The sequence below is a fragment of the Pseudorasbora parva genome, chromosome 16, assembly GCF_024679245.1.
Source record: "Pseudorasbora parva isolate DD20220531a chromosome 16, ASM2467924v1, whole genome shotgun sequence".
Taxonomy (NCBI): domain Eukaryota; kingdom Metazoa; phylum Chordata; class Actinopteri; order Cypriniformes; family Gobionidae; genus Pseudorasbora; species Pseudorasbora parva.
Window position 1 is genome coordinate 3,476,825 of NC_090187.1, and position 22,567 is coordinate 3,499,391.

Sequence of the window (22,567 nt, forward strand, 5' to 3'; positions counted from 1 at the left end):
GTTTTAACCACTCAGCCCTGTTGGGACTCCACCCACCTCAGAGGCGAGCTGCTGTCATAATGTTTGGATGGGCCAGCTGCTCTCACCATCCCGGCAAATTGCATCTAAATTCCACCCTTCAGAAAACGCGCAGCTTCTGTTTACCAATGCAGTTCTCGAGCAAACAAAGCCACGATCCGTGCACAGATGCAGCGTGTCCTCCCGACATCTCGCTTATAGATGGCACTGAAGTATTCGAGTGGATGAGTGGACCTAGTTTTCGCCAAAGCCACGGGATTCTTGCCAAAACATGCAGGGAAATAACATAAGAAATCCCTTGGAAGAGAAACGGGGCAAGATGCCTCTGTTGTAAATTAGGGATAAACTTTCCCGTGCAACAGCGTGCATGCAGGGGCCTCGCTGGCCAGTCTCCTGAGGCCATGCACCTGGGCTTCATCTCTCTAAGTCTGAGGCCGAAAGCACTCAGGGGGAGATGCTCTGGATGGGATGGTTGCTGAAATTCATAATCATTGAGACTCTGCCAAAGCGAACGCGTCCAGTAAAATTCATGCAGGTGGAGCGAGACAGGAGCTCTCCCCACTAAACCGTCCAAGTGGAATAAAAACAAGCGTAATGTGCAAACTATTAAAACGTATCTCATAAAATATTGTTGTAAACTTGATCTCAGTGTGGTTCGAGTGGCTGTGTCACGGCGTGGCAAAAACAATGGCAGCGACCATGTGGAATAAACTAGACCACTTTGGCTCCATCTCTCGCATGGATAGTCATACATTAAACAGTTACAATTACTTCCAAACATTTTACTGTTGTGGTACAATTAATACAAGCTTTTCAAACTAGTTTGGGAACAATTTATTGGTCAGTTGCTCGGCACCTCATAAATAGTCATAAATAAAATATAAACACAGCTCTAAAAGCCTTTGGGTTGATGCTCAATGAAATTGCAATTAATCTGGTTTTGTTTTGAAGTCATTAATGCAATCTGCCATATAGTCAAGCCATTGCAACTAGTATGAGATTAGTTATTTCTTATCATACACTCTCAGAAATAAATTGCAAAAAGATGTCAATGGGCTTCAAGAGATACACTTTTTGTACCTTATTTACTCCTAAAATGTGAATATAAGTACCTTAAAATATACATGTTAGGTTTTTTTTCATAGCAGAGGAACTGGGAACAATATTAGGAATAATAATATTAGTAGGGTCTGACTGAGCACAATAGGAACTGTGTAATAAGTGTACGTTGATTGGCCATTATTATTAAGCCATGTAAACACACACAGTTTGATGCCTACAGTATAGTATATATTACTGACGCGGAGGTCCAGCACTTCTCAACATTTACACTATAAGAACAAAATCCAGCGCAACTTTGAAGCAGTGTTCATTTAGTTGAAAAATAATTTTCATCAACAACCTTTTTTTTTTCTCTGACAAAACCAAGAAGATAACTAAATAAAATGTTTTTGATGACAAAAAATATGATGGAAATCTACTGTCATTTTCGTCAAAGAATAAAAATGCAACAAAAATGTTAGGGAGGGACGATTAGGAAAGAGATCCAGTCAGAACTGGTGTCCTGTGTAACAGATTTTGAATTGTCACGTGCAGACCTAACGGCGGGAAAATACAGAGCTGTTGTGCTTCAACAGGCTCACGCCACAGCGCTTCAGAGCGGCCCAATTATCGAAAAAACACATTTATGACAGGTAATGTTTATGAACTAATGCTGAGGAATAATGACAGTGTTTTCTTTACGATGTTTATATAGAAATATGTTTTAGTCGATTGTAACAATGCATAGTTTATGTCCCTCATCAGAACTTGAATGAGCAGCTGCAACTGCAATAATAAAGCATTTCAAAATAAGAGTCACTGTGTATTTCAAGCTTTTTTATAATTAAAAGGCATGCATGTATATAGGTTTTTGGTTACAATAACAATTGTAATATTTGGTTACAATGGTTACAATAAACTGTATTTAATTTCAGGGTTATAATAGTTAACTAAAACCATAAAAAAAAATAAAAACGTAATTACTTGAAATGTTAACTGAAAAAAAATGAAGCTTTAGCTTAACTCAATATACTAACTAAAACTTATTATAATAAAAAATGATATATATATATATATATATATATATATATATATATATATATATATATATATATATATATATATATATATATATATATATATTAAAAAAGTGCTTTAAGCTCTTTCGTGTTTTTTTATGTGCTTGGACAGTCAAATTATTTATGTCAAAATGTCAGTTTGGACAGGCATTCAAGTATCAGTCATTTATGAACTGCTTACATGTTCAATTAAAGCATTACAATTTAACTATACTTCTGCTGATGTTTAGTCAGCTACTGTAGAATTAGTTGACTAAAATCATATGATATTTAATCTAAAACTAGACTAAAACTAGATAAAACTAAAAAAAATGTCAGGTGACTAAAATATGACTAAAACTAAATGGCATTTTAGTTAAGGTCTATGACTAAAACTAAATCAAAATTTGCTGTCAAAATTAACACTGCTTTGAAGGGACCAAGCAAAACATGATTATGCATTTCTGCTCAGCTTGAGACACTGGGCATCAACCACATGGAAAATGCTGTAATGCTTTTTCATATACCATTTACTTTTTGTTTAGCTGTCTAATAACATATTCGATATGACAGTTAAAATGATCATATACCAATGACGATGGAGAATGGGAGCATGATGGGCTCTGGTGTTCTTAGTGCTGTCAAAATAAAAGTCCCACACAACAATCAGAGCGGCAGGATGTCCGCCACTTCACAGTTCCTAATGGCTGTGCAAATGCAACCAGGAACATGTCGTTCGCTAGTGGCTAGTTACTCGTGCAAAAGCACATATTATTACCTAAAGTGTACATATTAGTACCTTTTGAAACACTACAACTGTACAGTAGTTTTTTTTCTGAGTGTAACAAAAATACTAAAATATTATGATTGAAAAAAATGATGCAATATATTCTGAGATCATAAATCAAGAAATCAAAAATAATCCTTTGTAGGCACGAACCAACTAAGAGAGTGGCAGCAAAAGCGAAAGACCCAAACCAGCCAATCTCAATCGCATACAATAAAGGGGGCGGACTTACTTTCCCTGAGGTAATTGAGATGTGAGAGCAGGACCTCCGTGTTATAAACGTTGGTAAGTCTCAGGAAGTCCTCTTTGCTCATCTTGCAAAGCTCTTTTCCATCTGTGTTGTGGAACATGGCCGTGTCGATCTCTTGAAGACCATACTCTTTAATGGCCCAGTCTAACCATTGCCGCACATGGTCTGGAGACCAGAGAGAAGGGTCTGCACAAAAGAAAGCCACACATGAGATGGAGACTCACGGTTTAGATATAGCTTTCATTGGCTATGTGTTAAAAACAGTTCAATATCACCACAACCGTTTTAAAGTCAGTACTAAAGAACAGATCTTAACAGATCTCAGAGAAAGTATCTTCTGCAACATTAGAGGCACGAAACAGAAATGCAAAAATAATGTCCAAACATTCAAAAGGTCATGCATTATTATCTCATGTTCTCTGGATAGGGCAATCATTAGGATTATGATGAAAATATATCACAATCAAACAAGAACATAATAATAATGCAGGGCCACTGCTGGTTTGGTTTATTTCATTTTGGTGCAGCTTATACACCTTTAATAGAATTGGACATTTATTATTGAACTATTTTATTTTAATATCTTATCAATGTCTTATTAATATCTTATTAGTATCGTATTAATGTTGTGCCCCTAGCGTTCAACATGTTGTGTATCATGACGAGACGAACTATGCCTACCTGCTGGGACGATAACTCTCCTCTCATTGGTTGTCATGTTTGGAGGCGGAGCACACTTCTCATCCATGTAGCCAGTATAGTTCATCTGAGATGTGTCAGTCCCACCCACCATTTTATTGCATTTACCCACACTACAGTCCACCGGGGACTCTCTGTCAGGGTGAGAGATAGAGAGAGAGAGAGAGAGAGAGAGAGAGAGAGAGAGAGAGAGAGAGAGAGAGAGAGAGAGAGAGAGAGAGAGAGAGAGAGAGAGAGAGAGAGAGAGAGAGAGAGAGAGAGAGAGAGAGAGAGAGAGGCTTACGTCTCAGACTGAACAACTCTCACACATGCAGAATAATGGTCTCAACAACTGAGGTTCTTGTACCTGGATCCATTGATGTGGTCATATTCTCGTTTGACATGAACTCGCACAGGCTGGTTGATCCACTCCTGCTGAGGAGGAATAGGGTTGATCTTGTGGGTCTGACCGTAATCCTGTGCGCCGGACGCAGTCATGTCCGTCTTGGGTAAGGGAGCAGCAGCAGCGTATGGAGGCTCAAACAGAGACTGGTCTTCACTCACCACTGACAGCGCCTCCTGCAGGATTGCAGAGCGCAGACTATATCACTGTTTCTCATTAAAGCACACAGCAAATGACAAATGACTTTCAGTTCATCGTGTAATCAGAATAAAGCAACACAAATGCCTAAATTGTTTCTCGCTGAAGGGCATTAGAACCACAGATGCTGAGTCCAAATGAAGCAGTGCTGTTGATTGCTTTCATATAACCATCACGGATTTGTGAAAAACGGCTTGAAGTCGAAATGAAAATAGTTTTGGCATAAAATGTGAAACGGGATATTCGATACGAAATATGGCCCCTGGGCATTGATGAGATTGTGACTAGTAGGAATTACATACCAGCATGAAGTCAAGTGTTTGAAGGGAAGAGTTAAAAGAAGGGGGATTTTTTTAATTTCATGATTTAATAAAATATTTGTCTTGGTCTAATGTGCACCAACTCATTGTGTACACTGAAATCACTGTAAATCCTAATGTGCAAAATAATGAATTGGTTTGAGTTGGCTAAACTTAAATTCAACAAATGAGTTCAATCAAATTAGCTTTTATGAGTATTTAGACTTTCTTTGTCTTTTGAGTTCACAAAACTGACACATTTTAAATACTTGTTTCATTGTTTTGAATTTTGTAAATTTTACTGAAACTGGGCTTGGATTTGTATTTCCCAGCATGCTTTGCCATGACTCGCGAAAGGGAGAGTGAACGCTGAAATGATTGTAGTGTTATGATATTTGTGCAAGATTAAAGTTAAGTGGGAGATTTGGTAGTGTTTTATGTTTTGATCTTGCTTTGAGAACAGATTTGTAACCCTGGAGAATAAAACCAGTCCTGCGTCTCACGGGTATATCTGTGATAATAGACAATACAATCGCATGGGTCAAAACTATCCATTATTCTTTAATGTCAAAATTCATTAGGATATTAAGTAAACATTCCATATTTTCTCAAATTTCTACTGTAAACAAATCAAAAAGGTATTATTAATAGTAATATGCATTGCTAGAGACTTCATTTGGACAATTTTAAAGGAGAATTTCTCAATATTTAGTTTATTTTTTTTGTTTTTTTTGCACCCTCAGATTCCAGATTTCCAAATAGTTGTGTCTTGGCCGAATATTGTCCAAACAAACCATACATCAATGAAAAGCTTATTTATTCAGCTTTGATGTATACATCTCAATTGTAAAAAAAAAAAAAAAAAAAAAAAAGACTCTTATGACCTTGTGGTCCAGGGTCACATATGTTAAATGTTCTATATTGTCCTTCTAATTCAACAATTGTTATGCTATGCTCATGGTATAGCTATAAAATCATCGTGTTACCAGTTAGCAAATAATATTGACCAAATTAGCTAGTTAAAGCTACTTAAGTAGAAATAAAGTTGAGATTTAAAGGTAAATGTATGAATTAGCTTACTCAAATATTTTAAGTTAAGAGCAATTAAAATGCATGAGTACCAAATACAAATCTGCCAGTTCTGCTTACTCCGAATTTAATTTCTTAACTTAAAATTTTTAGATGTAGCTATCTGTCCACCTCAGATGGGGTGTCAATCAATTTTTTTATTTATTTATTTATTTATTTATTTATTTATTTATTTATTTATTTATTTATTTATTTATTTATTTATTTATTTATTTATTTATTTATTTATTTATTTATTTATTTGGGGGGGGGTGTCAATGATGGAAGTAAACAGGGTAGTACATTTTGATTTTGTGTTGACTTTACAGTTTTATGTGTCATGTGGAATAGAAAAAATAATAACAATAACAACAATATCAACAATATAAATACAATTCAGTCATCGGTCATCACTCTCATAACACAACCATTAAAATGTCATTCAACTTAAATGGATAGTTCACCCAAAAAAACAAAAATCATGTCATCATTTACTTGCCCTCGTTTCTTTGTGCTGCTGAACACAAAAGAAGATATTTTGAGGAATGTTGGTAACCAGACAGATGATGGACCGCATTTATTTCCATAGTATGGAAGAAAAAAAAATACTATGGAAGTCAATGGGGCCCATCAACTCTTTGGTTACTTGTGATGTCTTCAAAATATCTCAGAGTTTCATTTTTGAGTGAACTATCCCTTTGACTTTTAAACCTTCCGTTTTCGAGAAGAATTTCACAATGTGACTCAATAAGTGAAAGTTTTCTTGTTCATGACAGAACAGAGGCAAGGTCACTTGTACATTTGCTCTCGTTGCAGGCACTCAGCTGGGGTGATGTAGTTTTATTAAAGAAAACAAACGCAGCAGACAGGCTCCTCCGGAGAGAGACGCGTCCGTCTACATGTGCATGCGATCGTCTCCATTCACTTTTCAGTCAAAACTTTCAGGATCAGTGGCATAGATTTCCCGCTCTTATTTCACTTAAACACACCTGTGAAACTCTTAATATTCACTTTATGCTTAGTAAATGTAAAAATTAACCATAAAAAAATAAAAATAACTAAATTTTATAAAACAGACACAAAACTCTAAAAGAGGAAAATCATTGTAGACTTTGAGGGTGATTTTCAAGGCTGTTTGATAAAAAATATGTTTCCTCTTCCTCCCCAAATGTGTGGATTTAACAATAAATACTCTAATACTTGTATTTACCAGCTCATTCACCCTATGGCAAAGGGATCTTGGGATACTCTATTAGCATTTACTCATTTTCCCTCTTTGGGTTTTTGAACTTTGGTGACAGTCGTCATTAATTTGATCAGTGTCCCGCGGACAGTATCGGGGCGACCCACAGCACCAGGCCTGGGGCACGATAAGTATGGCAGAGTTAAGGAATGCCTTCATGGTGCCAGATAAGGCCAGAGCTGCTATTATGACTGTTACACGTTACTTACACGCAGACATATCAGCCTCCACCATATAATTCATGATTGGCAGTCAGTCTTTCCCAAGATTACAGAGGGTTGTAAAAATAGGAAAATCTAATTCCACACTCACGCTCGTATATACGTACAGACAGGCTTGTCAAAAGGCAAAATTCCTTCATCTATGAAATCGATGGTCAGTGCACAAGTGCAAGCTTCTTGTTACAATGAGGTTTAAACGCTCACAAAGGTGCCAATTTCCTTGAGCTATAAATTGACCGTGTCTGCATGGCTCGCTTAAACCATCCAGAACCACAGGGTTACCCTGGTTCGGTGCTGTAGATTTATGGTGAGGTGCGCCAACAGTCATATATTAGAAATTATCCCTAGAAACAGCTATTTTGGACATTTTCATGTAGAAATACAACAGCCACGATCATCAAGGATTGTCCCACAGAGGATGCGTCATTAGGTCGGGATGTGCAGACCCCGTTAAAAGCACAGAGCTATTTTATACAGAGGCCATTCCTGTCTTTTGTTTAAGGAGGAAAAGGAAACCTGACAGGAAACCAGATTGTGTGGAACAGGAAATACCCGTGGATTGAGACCCCCACCTCATTGTCGACTAAAGTGTACAGTTAAAAATCAATCAAGAGAGACAAATTCCAAAGGAATCACATATTTTTGTGCCATTATAAAAAACAAATAATTGATGACTGATATTTTAAGATAATTTCGGGTTACACTTTATATTAGTTGTATTTTAAACACCTTGTACTACTTCAAAATCGAACGTTTAGAGTTAGTGTTATGGCTACTGTCATTGACTACAAATGTTTGAATACTTTGTTTGTTTGAATGTATATATATATATATATATATATATATATATATATATATATATATATATATATATATATATATATATATATATATATATATATATATATATATATATATGCAATATAAATACATATGCAATGATTTCTGAAGGATCGTGTGACAGTGAAGACTGGAGTAATGATGCTGAAAATTCAGCTATGATCACAAGAATAAATTATATTTTAAAGTATATTAAAATTGAAAACAATCATATTAGATGGTAATAATATTTCCCAATATTACTGTTATTTCTGTATTTTTGTTCAAATGAATTCAGGCTTGATGAGGATAAGATACTAATGAAAAATAAATAAAATAAAAATAAACTAGCATGTGCTTTAAAACTACTTTCAAATTAGGCTTATTTCTAAAGACATGCACAAGTACATATACATTATTATATGTTGAAATCGTAATAATAATAATAATAATATACAATTTTACCAGGAAGTGACAGCACTGATCATATAATAACAGATACTTCATTTTTTTCTTAATACTCTATACATTTTACAAGTATTTTATGCTTTAATTTTATTTTAGAAAGGCTGTATTAAAATCACCCTTTTTCTATCCCCAGTCACCCCAGTGCAATCGAAACACTATTTAACACGATACAATCTAACACAAGCATGATGTGTACGGCCCCAAACATATACCACACCCAAAACCACTTATATGACCGCAAAAAAAGGAGTGTTTGAATGTGCAGCCCTCCCCTCCAGACAAGAGTCAACAATCATTCAGTGACCATTACACTATTTGATGCTCAGACATATTTGATTAAATATTGATAATTGTTTTTTTAAATATGAGATTGGCTATAGCGAGTATACTTTTAAAATATATATACATATATAGTTATCAATTTAAACGTCTATTCTAGATGACTCTAAATATCGAACATGCAGAGAGTAGCGGCGTAGACCACACACAACTAATTATTCGAAGTAGAGCGCAAGTTTTTTTTTTTTTACGTTTTTTTTTTAGTTTTTAGTTTTTTTTTAGTTGTGAAAAAACAACCCATTCAAGTTTACAATATAGCAATTATTGTCCGTTATCAGAAGAAGGGAAAGACCGTGGAGTAATATTTTATTGTGGGTGGGCTCGGCTTTTGAACTATATGAATGGCTGGAAAACCTCGGCACGGTGCCACTCCAATTGCGCAGCCACATCTCCAGCCTAAAGCTTTATGATTTATATAAACCACAGCACTGCATTCACACACGCGCGCGCCGCGATATACTGAAAACTCAAAGCAGCCTCGTCGAGCACCGGACATTCGCAATCTTCAAAACGAAACGTAGGCTATGATTCTTTTCTTCTACTTGGCGAAACATCTTTACTCCATCACAAACAGCCCGTGCGTTTTTACGAGCGTCCAATTGTGCGTCTGAACGCCCGTATCCTCCACTACAGTCCCCAACTTTCAACAAAGTTTCGACGAAAAGGAAAAGGAAACTTGGAGAGAGAGAGAGAGAGAGAGAAGAGGAAAAGCGCAAGTCGGAGCGACAGAAAAGTCCCAGACAGGCAGAAGTACACGCTCTCAAACTCTGCCCATCAGAAAGATCCCTCTCCTCCACTCTTACCTTAATAGTTCCGTCCATTTTGCGCAATTTTCAGTGGAGCCCGACAATATTCCAAACATGACACGCGTCTGAATTAATTCCAGCCCCCGATATGTGGCGGAGAGACAGAGACAGTTTCGCCGGATGGTTTTTTTCCTCTAAATTTGGGAAGTGAAGTCACAGCGCTTGAGAAGGAAGCCGTGTATGTGTGTGTGTGTGTGTAGCCTATGTGTGTGTGTGTCACTGGCCCTGCCTTCATTACGGCACCCAAAGCAGGATATTTGTCCCGAGAAGATAAGACACCAAAACAATAGTGTTTCTTTCCTTTGTACATGTTTTTGCCTGGAAATATTTACAGAATGCCCGCCAGCTCTTTACATGTCGCGCTTTTTCCAACATTAAAACAGACTATTAGCTAGAAACACTGTATGTCAAACAAAATAATGAAACTCCGAAAAGCTGATAGAAATATTAAAATACAAATAACTAGATTTTTTTTTTTTTTTTTTTTTTTTTTTTGCATTAATGCAGATGGTTATTCTCATGCATGTTCGTCGAAATCGAATGCATAGCCCAATCACGTAATGATATCAGTATTCCGCTATAAAGGAAAACGCGAATCTGATCTATACCTATGGTGAAGAATGTGAGTCTGCCCGAACTTCTTTCGCCGCTAAAATGGGTTCCCATGAATAAAGCCGAAGCCCGCAGCGTCGAGTCTGTCTGCTCCACACGTGTGCGCACCTCTGAATGCACATGAATAGCATTTTTTCCAGGCTGTATGGAGCATATAGAGAGGCTGATCGCTCTCGTGCGCTTGCTGTTCAACATTTCTCAAAATCAATAGCACATGGCCTCGCATTTTTCCTGTCTTCATGTGCAACAATGAGAGGAACAGTATCGATTCTAGACAATATTCATACAGTAAATATTTACTTTCGTAAACTTCGAAAAAAAATGAGACTACACATTATTTACCACGATATCCAGTGGGTGGGTGTCAAACATCTAATTTGCATAAATATTACATAGTAATATTAACCATTATATTCCTTAATAATAGCCTAGCTAGTGCTCTAAATGCGAGAGTGAATCTCCACCCCCCGTTTTTTTTTATTTTATTTTTTTTTTTTTTTACGGTGAGCTCTATTACCGAGCACACTCTATACACGCAGCCAGACCCCCGGATCCCGGGACCCCCTGACCGAGAGGGCCATGCCTAGGGGAGAGTAATGCGCCGGCTGACTTGCGCTGTTTGCGACTGGGGGTCTGGAGGGGGGAGATCGAGGCCCCCTCGAGAGTGCCACATCTGGATCCTGCTAGGGGTCAAGGCTTCTCCTGCCTGAGGCCTGCACAGTAATTAACGGAGACACCTTGTTTAACCATTTCGAGTCTGTGCCTCTCTCTAGTGCACAAAACAAAGCTGATTTTTCTTTTATTCAAATAAACGGCGTTGGCATTAATTTATCGATTTATGTGTTCTGCATTCTTGATTGAGTGGGGGATATAGACAAAGACAAGCAGCAGAAGGAGAGGAATTGGGTTTTAGTCGCACCTACAACATAGGCTATATGTTTGATTAATGCAGATTTTGATCATTATATCAGGTTTTGGGACGTGTGTATGCGCGTTGCAATAGGAGGGTGGACATCATTTTCACAGAGCGTGGGACTTGATCGCTGAAACATATGTTTCCCTAGAGGGGCCGCTTAGACTCCACAATTCTTTTAATTAAAACACCATTATCTCTGAGCGCAACGAGACGGAGATCTGGCGGAGAGGGGTCACTAATGACAGTATAATTATGTTTTATGGTCTCCATTTCGATTATTATAAATGAGACGTCTCTTTACTCGAAGCTAAACTATACATCAGATAAATAGTGAACACAATCGTTTCATTCAAATGTACGAACTGCATTTTTGGTGAGCAAACATTTTGTATAGCCTATTATCCTTGCTCTGTCAACTGAAATCCACCTTTCAGACATCATCTGCTTATCTAAAGCATGGTTGTTTCCAGATTAAGCGTGGTTTCAACTTTCAAGATGCAATAATAACAAGTCCAAAAAAATATATATTTATTTATTTATTGAGGTGCATCATTAAACCTAGTAAATCAGTCTCTTTTTCCCGCGTGGCACTTGCCCAGGTCATTATGAGTCCAGCGGTAACAAACATTTTGGAAGGCCAATAAACAAATGCATGTTGGTTTATGTAGTGAGCCACAGAACATCTGGCTCGACGCTGGAGCTTGACAGCCAGGCATTTCTCCCAACCACGACCTGTGGGAAGCCAGTGGCCCAATGCTACTGGAAAAACCCTGAAGTGTCGGTGTAAGACTGAGACCAGAGGCTTCCTCTGGTGGTGACGGATTTTCGACCATACAATTACATAACTAAAAGCTGATATACAAGTAGCGTATCTATCTATCTATCTATCTATCTATCTATCTATCTATCTATCTATCTATCTATCTATCTATCTATCTATCTATCTATCTATCTATCTATCTATCTATCTATAAGGTTTTGCGACAAATATTAGAGAAACAGCCTAATAATTGCGAGGCACGGTGCTTCTCAGGTTGCGCGAGGCCGTCACGAGCCCCTTTCCTCTCACGCGCAGAGAATGACACGCACGTCGAAAAAATAGAGACTGCGGCACACAACACCGAACTGTCTGGCCTCCTGCTCTAGGCCATAATTAATTTGAGATTTATTTTTATTGGAAAGCCCCAGTCTCGCCCGGCCTTAACCAAACAAAAACCTTAACCCGTGGCTTCGCCTGAATGAAGCTGAATATTTCTCTGAAACTTGTCTTTCTTGAGGCGTGCTGAGGTAAATCCCTTTCCCGCTCAAATTCTCCCCGGCGGCAAAAACATTCAAATATGACCGTTTATCTGCCGCTTGCGAATTAAAGGCGGGGGGAGGAGAGGCCATATTTGTGATGACATTTCTGGAACATACCTGTTAAATATTTGACCAAGACAAAAACTTGTTTTTTGGAGAAGAATCTTATAGATGTATACTTGTCGAAAAATATGAATTAATGCAAAATAAAAACTAAAAATATATTTCAATTGCTCAATTGTATTGCTGTTTGCGGTAGGCTATAACCCAACTCCTCTGCCGTGCAGTGCACTATTTATTATTCAGTCTGTGGAGAGAAAGCTGGATTTCAAAGAGAAGGTTTTTCCTCCACATTCCTGCGCTGCTAATGTCTCGAAACAAATCGAGGACTGTTCGTGGGACTGTGAAACGCAGCCCCTCTGTGGAGGAACACAAACTATAGCGTCTGCATGAAAAGCTCCCTTATGCAGGGGGGCAATAAGTCTCCATAACATAACAACTCGGTTCTGGAAAGTATGCTGATTGTAAAGATATAATGAATGACTTTAGCAGGCACAATACTTCATTTTCATGGCTCTGTCTGTATACTGTGCACTAAGCCTTCTGATACATTAAAGTTACTGCTGTGGCACTTTGCCATAAATAACCATCCGAATATGCCAATGTAGCCTACCTTTCAGCCTCTAGAACAATGAACAGTGTTAATACAGAGGTATTTAACCATGTTTGCACCAGAAAGCGTGGGCTGGAGTCTGAATGTGTGTTCAATGGCTTACACAGTGAGTGGACCCAAACCCATCAGAGATTCCTTAAACAGCTCGAGGTTGAATTTTAAATGGAAACTTCCCTGCTTGGTCGAACCTAGTTCATGCAAAAACAGATGTCTGCCATTTGCAATGTTTACATTCTTCAAGTGCATGTCAAGAGAAGAAAAAAGGGCACCACGTCAAATACAATAATGCACAATATGAGTAACATTTGTGAGATGGCCTGTCCCTTCGTTCAATGGTCAGGATCTAAAATAGACAAATGTGTTGCAAACAAATGAATCCAGTCGTCAAACTAAACATCTTCGTATTGCATCTTTATTCATTTCACGTCAAATATGATGAGGGTTGAATCCGGAAAACCACGTTTTACATGCCATTTACATCAGTCATCAGCGTAACTTGGAAGAGGAAAAAGGCAATTTAGAAGTTCCAGTCTGTTTCCTCCAACATTACCTGCTCGTAGTGACGATGATGTCTTACCTTGACGTAAGACGAAGTGTCGGGGACGGTCTGAAACATCTTCATTGGACAGAGAGCCCGGAAATGTGTGATGCTCACTTCACGGCCCCTTCAAAAAACAAGTCCACGCGTCATCTTAGAGGAAACTCGAGTTTGTCCAGTGCAAAACTAACAAATTAACAATACAAAGACTATATAATAATAACATCAACAATAAAAAAATAAATAAATAATTAGACAAAAGAGACCATTTGTTCCTTAATTCTGATCTTCACCCCAAGCAAATTATCTTTAACATGTAACTTGGTGTTTGAAACGAATTAATTCGTTTTAGTCATTTAATCTGTACAAAAAATATTGTATGTATCTTAATTAAACGAATTCTCCTCCTTATGTCATTTCCTTTCAGAATTGGTTTGCGTCTCAGAAGTAAATGTCTACAGTGATATCTTCATAGATAAAGCTGCAGTTTCTGTATACCTGCATCGTGTATAAATGGTATAAATTGTGTATAGAATGGGCACCTTGCTCTCCACCCCGTTAAACCACATCCAGCCATCTAAACAGAGAGGTCAGATCTGGTTCATGAGCGGAGCACAGTTAAACAGAGCTGCATTTATTCCTTTAAGAATTGTAGCCTATAGGCTACCTTTCATCCCTCCAGAGGTTCGATATATTTTTTTTTAATTAACTGCACAAGCTTCTGTTACATGAAGCTATTTTGGCTATCGTTGAAGTAAAGGCAACATTGATGATGATAATAATAATAATAATAATAATAATAATAATAATAATAATAATAATAATAATGCAATAATTTTGCATCGTCAGGGTTGTATCCGTTTAACCTATAGGCTATTGTTTTTTTCTTTCTTTCTTTTTTTCTTTTTCGCTTTCCTCGTTTGTTTTTGAATGTGTTTATATAAGATAAGTCAATTTGTGCAAAATCTAGGCCCAACCCCTTCACTTCCAGAGCAGCCACATATTGAAACACTTTTGGTTTTAATAAGTGTAGCTTACAGAGTCTCGGGTGAAAGGGCACCTCGGGGACGGTTTCTTTTGCCTTTCCCTCGGCGTGCAATTACCGAGCAGACTGGCATCGCATTATTTAACATTCCACAGCAGTTCAGCAACACAATGAGCATAACTGATGGCCATATCGAAACACAGCAAGAGAAATAATGGAAACTTTATTTCGCGAAAATGTTCACACTGTCTGTCTTAAAGTAATCCTTCTTCAGAGGATAGGATTCTGCAAGAATACCAGGGTGATGACTTTGCATCTGTAGCCGATATTAAAGACACTTTTAAGTTTCAGTGGTAGCCTAAGTGTTGAGGTTTTATAGCAGAACACCAAAGGGCCTTTCTTGTCAACCAGTCATTATTTTATATTCATTAATTTTGTACACTATCAGCTTTGTTTCAATGCACTAAACTCATTACAGTCATTTCTGTATATATTGTTCAGCGTGTCAACGAGACTTCCTTCATCATCAGTAATTGAATTTAAAATGACTGAAAGGGTGTGGTTTATTTATGTCTGCAGGTTTAAAAAAATGTAGGCGAAAATTCAACTTGTGTTTTTAGTTCTAGATGTAATTTATTTCATTAAACTTGAGTGGTGCAATGAATTTGTGCATTACCACAGGCTACGGGTTTTTACATTAGATCAAATAATGCAACAATAACCGAACAACAATTCAGATGATGGGAATTAACCAGCCATCGCGATAAGGGACGAGATGTTGACATTTCGATACCTGAGAGCATATACTGACCGTAATGAATAAATCAGGAGTCTTATAATTCGCTCGATTTATATTCGCAGCGTCAGACCTCGGGCTCCTGCGGGCGAGAGCTGGGCTCGCCTCATAAACTTTCCCAAATGCATCCAATTTCTAAACGGTAAAAGAGCATAGAATTCCGCATCTGTGGCCAATTAAGTGACTGGAGGCTCAACAGGACTGTTAAGTAACTGCATCGTCTCTCCTCCGAAGAGCGTCTAGTGTTACATCCGAAGCGCCTTACCTAGTGTGCGTGTTATCCATCAAATGGCATCTCTCTCGACTGTCAACACATTGGAATAGAGCAAAGAAGCGACATACCAAAATGCACAAGGAACGCAAATCATTCGCCACTGAAAGTAGTTCCACGTGCATGTGTTTGTATGCCGGGAAATAGCCTACCGTTGCAGAGCGACACAAACTTACTGCGGGTCAAACTAACCGAATAAAGAACACACAGCCTAGCACTCAACTTAACCTCAAATACAAACTCACCTGTCTCGTCTCTGTCTGTCACTCGGAAATTTAGAGCTCTTTTCCAGTCTTTAATAATTAGTCCCGTCTATGAGAAAGTGTTTGTCATGGATAAGTGTGAGAAATGTTGCGGAGGAGAGGAGGGATGTATGAATGGGGAAAGAGAGATGGGAGAGAGGCGGCTCGCTGACCAATGAGAGAGCACGAGCTCACCCCTGCGCATCCACTGAACCGTGAAATAAGGCAAATCTGACTGAAATGAGCACAAGACCATAAAAGAGAAGAAGGAGAGGGGTGGGGGAGCGTGAAGCTGACGGGGGACATCCGAATATCTTCTGCAGACACTAAACATTTAAAAACAACTTTCCAAATGCCACTCATTCGCTGCTGATTCTATTTCGTCCATTCGCGCCATTTCAAAATGAACACAGACGTGAATAAATGCAGCTTTATTTAGTTTGTGCAATAGATTTTGAAAATGCATTTATAAAAATGCATATAAATAACATATTTATTTATTTATTTATTTATTTATTTATTTATTTATTTATTTATTTACCTTTATTTTACCAGGAAGTCTAATTGAGATTAAAATCTAAAATTCTACATACAGTTAGACAACATGTTAAAATAAAAATAAATAAACAAAAATATTAGTACATCCCTTTGCTTTTAGTATTAAATAGAATGCTTTGGCTATTGCGATATGTTTAAGTTTATGTGATGTGAGTGAAGTCTCGCTGTCTCGTGAGGATCATGTCCCATCCACGCGTCTCTTTCCTGTTAGGTTGACCCTGTTCCCTTCACTGACTCCATTTCCTCACCCGAAAACTCCCTCGAAGACCCAGCGGCAGGTTTACAGTGGGGAATCTGCTGACGCATGACGCCTGGAGATCAGCAGGGAACCAAACTCCTCATTGATCTGAAGTGAAGGCGGTTCTCACATCAGCCCTGACCATAAAAAACAAAACAACTGTTGATTTAAGAGCTTGATGACACTCAACTTAGTTAGGGATCGATTTCTGCACAAGTAAGCTACTGATGAGTTCACACCAAATTAACAACATATATTGTGGACCTGCTTGTGATTATTATCAATAACACTTTATTTGTGTCATTGTTACATGCAGTTACTAACTATAAATGATGCATACTTTCATGCAACTAATCCTAAACCAAACCCTAGCACTTTATTGTACAGCGTCATTGTTACCCATGTTACATGTGGTTACTACAGTAATTAGTTACTAGGCTATAAATTATGCAAAATTATATGCAACTAATCCTCAACCAAACCAAACCCAAACACTTTATTTAGTAACACTTGATTTGTCTCATTGTTACACGTTACATGTAGTTACTAACTATAAATGATGCATACTTTCATGCAACTAATCCTAAACCAAACCCTAGCACTTTATTGTACAGCGTCATTGTTACCCATGTTACATGTGGTTACTACAGTAATTAGTTAAAAGGCTTTAAATTATGCAAAATTATATGCAACTAATCCTCAACCAAACCAAACCCAAACACTTTATTTAGTAACACTTGATTTGTCTCATTGTTACACGTTACATGTAGTTACTAACTATAAATGATGCATATTTTCATGCAACTAACCTTCACCATAGCAAACCATGGTGAACAATTATTTGGTAACACTTTATTTTACAGTGTCATTAATACACATGTTAAATAGAGTAATTACTATAAGTTTTCATAATTACATGCAAGTAAACTTAACCACAGCATAACCCTATAATAAGCACTGTACATAGTTAATTATTATGACTCTATAATTAAATGTATAATTGCATTGTAATAAAGACACCTTAAAGTAAAGACATAGTTACGCTGTATTTATATACGTCCTGAGTAATATTAATTTACTACATGCCAGTAGAGTTACAGTTATGGGTTTTTTTATGGTTAGTTACTTGTAATTGTGCATAATTCTGATGTGTAACCACGTCACTTTAGCGTTACAATAAGATGCATAAGATTGCAATATATGTGTCGTTGCTAATGGATTTGTGAAATATAATAATTCAATGTATCGACATACAAATGAGACAACTAATGATACAAAAAACAAAAATAAACAAAAAAAATGTATCTGACTGATTTAGGTAAACCCGTGTAAACTCTGAGATAAACAGTATTCGGAATAGCACGCCACATTCTCATAAGATCACATACATTCTTTTGAACAATAGCAGGAAATTGCCACCTTAGCCAGACGGGAAACATATCTGAAGGAAACCGTCAGTGCAGTTTCTGACAGTCATTCACTGCATGCACAATTCTTGCAATCTTTAACCAACATAGACACTTTTTTACTTTACACACCTTTAGCTATATTATTATTATTATTATTTTTTTACATTTGTATTATTTATTTATTCATTTATTTTCTCAATGTATCCTGTTTGAGTAACTCCTGGAATTCTACATCAGTGGCTGGATGACGCACTTCCGCTCAAATAACTTTTGACAGGAGTGAAGAACAATAAACAGTTCTAGTTTAGTTCTCAGAAAAATGTTGTTTTTCTCTCCTTTGTCTTGTTGCTCTAGAGCTGTTACTGTAATCATAACAAGTTCAGTAATACAGGAATACAAATTCAAAGTGAATGAGAATACAAAGATATTCAAGCATTATTCATAAAAACTGTTCTCAATAGAAATTGCTTATGTCCTCTCTTGGCAGACTTAATGGGGAAAACAGGAAACGTTTAATGCAGTTTGGCCGTTTATATTCTCAACAATTGCATTTTGGGAGCCCGAACTGTTATCGTCTCTGTGTAAACTTCAAAAAGGTGAAAACGGTCCTGTGCATGTGTATTACGCGTGTTTCTTTACAAAATGAACATCGCCATCTACTGGCCCGGCAGCAGAATACAGCGATTTTAGTCATTTTCGTGGAACTGTGTGAACGAGCATCCTTTGATAACGATGTCGTCTGTTCATAAAACTTTTAAAAAGGCAAAGGAAAAACATTTTGTTTTGCACACCAGTAAGCTGATGACACAGTTACAGATGCAGCGTTTTGGCTGAACCACTTCTACTTCTGCTGCACGAGATGAGAACACATTTTCCGGGTCTTGAAAGTGTCTCTCGCTCTGTCTGAATGTGCTTAAGGCCCTGTCCACACCAACACAGGTATTTTCAGCTTTTTCTATGAGTTTGGCCGTTCGTCCACACACAAACGCGGTATCCGGTCACCTTTTTGAAAAGTCCTGCCAGGGTGAAGATTTTCAGAAACTCCGGTTGCAGTGTTGTCGTGTAGCTGGTGAAACCGGATATTTTGTCTTGTGACATCAGTGTGCGCGCTTTTATCTCCTTTGTCTGACATTAGGGTTGTTTGACGGTTAGGGTCATATCGCCACCTGTTGGTTTTTCATTTTGGCAGAGATTTTTTTTAAACATAGGAGATAAAACTACCTGCGTATATGTGGAATAGGCCTAAGGAACTGCATTAAGGAAGTGTCCCTGTCACATATCACACATGCACACTTCAATAAGCTGTGCAAAATCTGGAAAAGAGGCAAAAAACTACGTGTCGACCGGTTTACGCTTTAGCCATTTATGACCTTACTCCGATAAAAGAAAACAAGTTACCGCGTCTACTACTTGTATTGTCAGCTTAATAAGCACAATCAATTTAAAGGGTTACTTCAGCGATTAGCATATGGCTTTGTATCAGTAGAAACCCTGGAGTATATTCAAATAAATGTGCTTTCCCCCCTCATATCCCCCTGAGACAAGAGATTTATGCATTTTATTTCTGGAAAAATTCCTCCTATGACGCAAATTGACGATATTTGTATCATAGGAGGAATGTTTGGCCAAAGGCTGAAGACTACAGCCAGCAGAGGGAGCCATTTCCGCATGTTTTGAACCCGCGTATGGGAGATGGAGATCACACTCACAGCTCAGCTCAGCTACAGGCACTCATTTAAACGGAGCTATGGTGAGCAATGTAAGTCAGCTTGCAAAGGCATGAACTGAAACGCTCCAGACTGAAGTCGCGTTGTGAATGTATGCCGCGAGTGTAGTGGCGATGACCTCAGCTCTCATCACGAGAGCTCATCAGCTCATTTATCTCACTCCTGCAGTTAGTGCTCAGTGCTGTGAGACTCGCGCGGTCACTCACTCATTATATTGAACACACATGTTCAGTTTTTAATTGTAGTGTTTTCTCCAACTCAGTCACAGTAATCCAGTAGCGGTGGCTTTGGGAATGGCCTCACAGGGCAGTGAAGCATTCTGGGAATTGTAGTCTTTCATCCCCATGAGGCAAAAATACATTTTCTGTCTTTTCTCAGTCTAGAAGGCACCAAATTCTAAAATAATTTCACATTTCTACTACATTGATGACCCAGTTTAAATACAGATTCATCTTCCCAGCGCTGAAGTACCCCTTTAAGAATGTGCATGTAAACGCACTTATTGTCAAGTAAACATACCTTTAAATGACCCAAACCATGTGTTACATTTTAAGCCTGAACATGACAGTTTATATTGGATGCATCACTTGGTGTTGATATTCAGGACCGACTGATGTTTTTAGCAATTCACGGTTAAGGATTCAATGTCCATAAAATGGTTAAAAATGTAACTGTCTCTCATGAGACGAATTCCTGCATCCCATCTACGATCAGCCCCCGTGGCTCTACAGTGGAGACTTATCTCAAAGGTCCAACTCCACCTCCTGGGACCTCTCTAATATCTGTCTATTTAGGAATATGCAGAAACATACAGACGTGTCTGATTACATCGAGTATGTAGTAATGAAGGCTTGGGTCCTCCAGTGTAATGTCTTATTTATTTAACTGGAGGAGCAAGAGAGCAGCAGAGATGAAGATAGCTCATTTTCCACATCTCTTTATGTTCTCATGGGGGACGGGTAAATGAGATGCCGGCACCAGTGAAGGCAGGGCAGCTCTTTTCACGCTAACCCCGTCAAGGCCCACACGCAACAGGATAAACCCAAGGGCTTTACTGAACTCCACCAGACTGAAGCACAATCAGACTCATTCGCACTTACATGTCAGTCATTTCAGCACTGTAGACTGGAAGAAGTTCTGCGAAATAGTGTGACTTAATCTTATTTTCTACTCCCTTAGCCCTCATAAAACTACAAATAGTTATGTACACCTGGAGAAGGCTGTCCGTTTTTTCCTGTGCTTATTCACAAAGCCTCGCATGGATTTCACGTGTTGAGTGTGAACTCTCTAGATTCATGGTTTGCAATATGAATTTCACAGACAGGTGAAACCGGATCTGGAAATGTATCTTTATGCAAACAGCAGACCACTCATACGTGTCATTAGAATTTGCAAAGGGAAATTAAACCACTGTGGTTGGTTTATACGAGAGCATTTATAAAGGTAAGGCCTTACCGGTGGCAGTGAAAGTGCTGAGCTTCCTAATAAGACGCCAGTCATCACGGCTCTTCGCTCCATCCAAATGAAGAAATAGATGACCTTGCTCTAAAGTCACACATCTGGTTTAATCGGATCTCGATCAGGTTGTTTTTCATACAGAAGGATTATAGTTTAGACATCAAGATTGCACAGATCTGTCTTTGTCCTTGATGCCTTACGCTTTGGCTTGCTCAGTAGGGACACTAAATATTTAATTATATTGCTTTTTATTCAATTCTGTTGCAATATATTATCACCGTGAAGCTGCTTTGAAACAATCTGCATTGTAAAAAGCGCTATATAAATAAAGGTAACTTGACAGATATAATAGAAAACTATAAACTAAGAGAGATCTCATTCTGAATATGCCATCTAAGGACTTTCAGGAATATTTCAGAAATTCTCTCTCCTTAAGGCTGTAAATTATACACAATATTGTGTCATAGACTAGCCTAGAAATCTAGACGCACCCTAGCGGCAGCAAATCTAATCTGCCGCGAGTGTCGTCTAGAAACTCTCAATACCCTTCTGAGCTGTAAACGCCAAACTCTGGTCGGGCCAATCACATCGTGTATAGAGCCGGTGGGCGGGGCCATAATGACGGCCGAGTTGCGTTTTCGTGCTTCTAGTAAACACAGAAACTGGCGAACGGCGGTCTTTCGAATCAGCTTTGACCGCGACTCTGGAAGACTTGGAGTTAAGCTTTTCTCTGAGAAAAGAACAAAGAACGGCACTGATGTCATTCTTAAAAAGGGAAGATGTGTTCAGAGTTTTGCCGACCAGATACGGCGAAAGTTTAATCTGTCTGGTTAAACGTTGCTCTGGTTGGTTGTAGCGCTGTCCTATCGCGTGCAGAGGGAGTTTAAAAGACAGCCGTTTATCCTGCCCTCGGATTGAGCCGTCAATGGTGAGTTTCCAGACCAAACATCTTGATGTGGGTCTGGCTTGTCAGGCTAGTCATAGACATTTAAACATGTAAGTTACCTTTTTCTACTACCTGAACTACGTTTCTTTGAATTTTTTTATGTACACACTATTTTAATTGCATAGTCCTGTTTTACGACACATGGGTGTGTTAAGCCCACTGTATAGGCTACATGTAGTTCAGACGTGAATGATTCGCATATT

The 22,567-nt window shown here is 38.2% G+C and overlaps 1 protein-coding gene across 3 annotated transcripts in view; it reads right to left on the reverse strand.

Annotated features, from left to right (window-relative positions):
- The window catches only part of fli1 (Fli-1 proto-oncogene, ETS transcription factor), a 37,724-nt gene extending 21,538 nt beyond the window's left edge, over window positions 1–16,186 (reverse strand). Inside the window, exons 1-5 of one of the 3 annotated variants that reach the window (XM_067419288.1) lie at window positions 16,032–16,186; window positions 13,774–13,861; window positions 4,200–4,411; window positions 3,836–3,987; window positions 3,137–3,340 (exon numbers count right to left, since the gene is read on the reverse strand). In XM_067419288.1, the coding sequence (XP_067275389.1) occupies window positions 3,137–3,340; window positions 3,836–3,987; window positions 4,200–4,411; window positions 13,774–13,818 (613 nt within the window). In that variant the 5' untranslated portion in view covers window positions 13,819–13,861; window positions 16,032–16,186. Of the gene's footprint in view, window positions 1–3,136; window positions 3,341–3,835; window positions 3,988–4,199; window positions 4,412–9,693; window positions 9,997–13,746; window positions 13,862–16,031 lie in introns of those variants that run through there. The other 2 variants (XM_067419287.1, XM_067419289.1) reach the window with 2 other exon arrangements.
- Window positions 16,187–22,567: the final 6,381 nt, after the last annotated feature.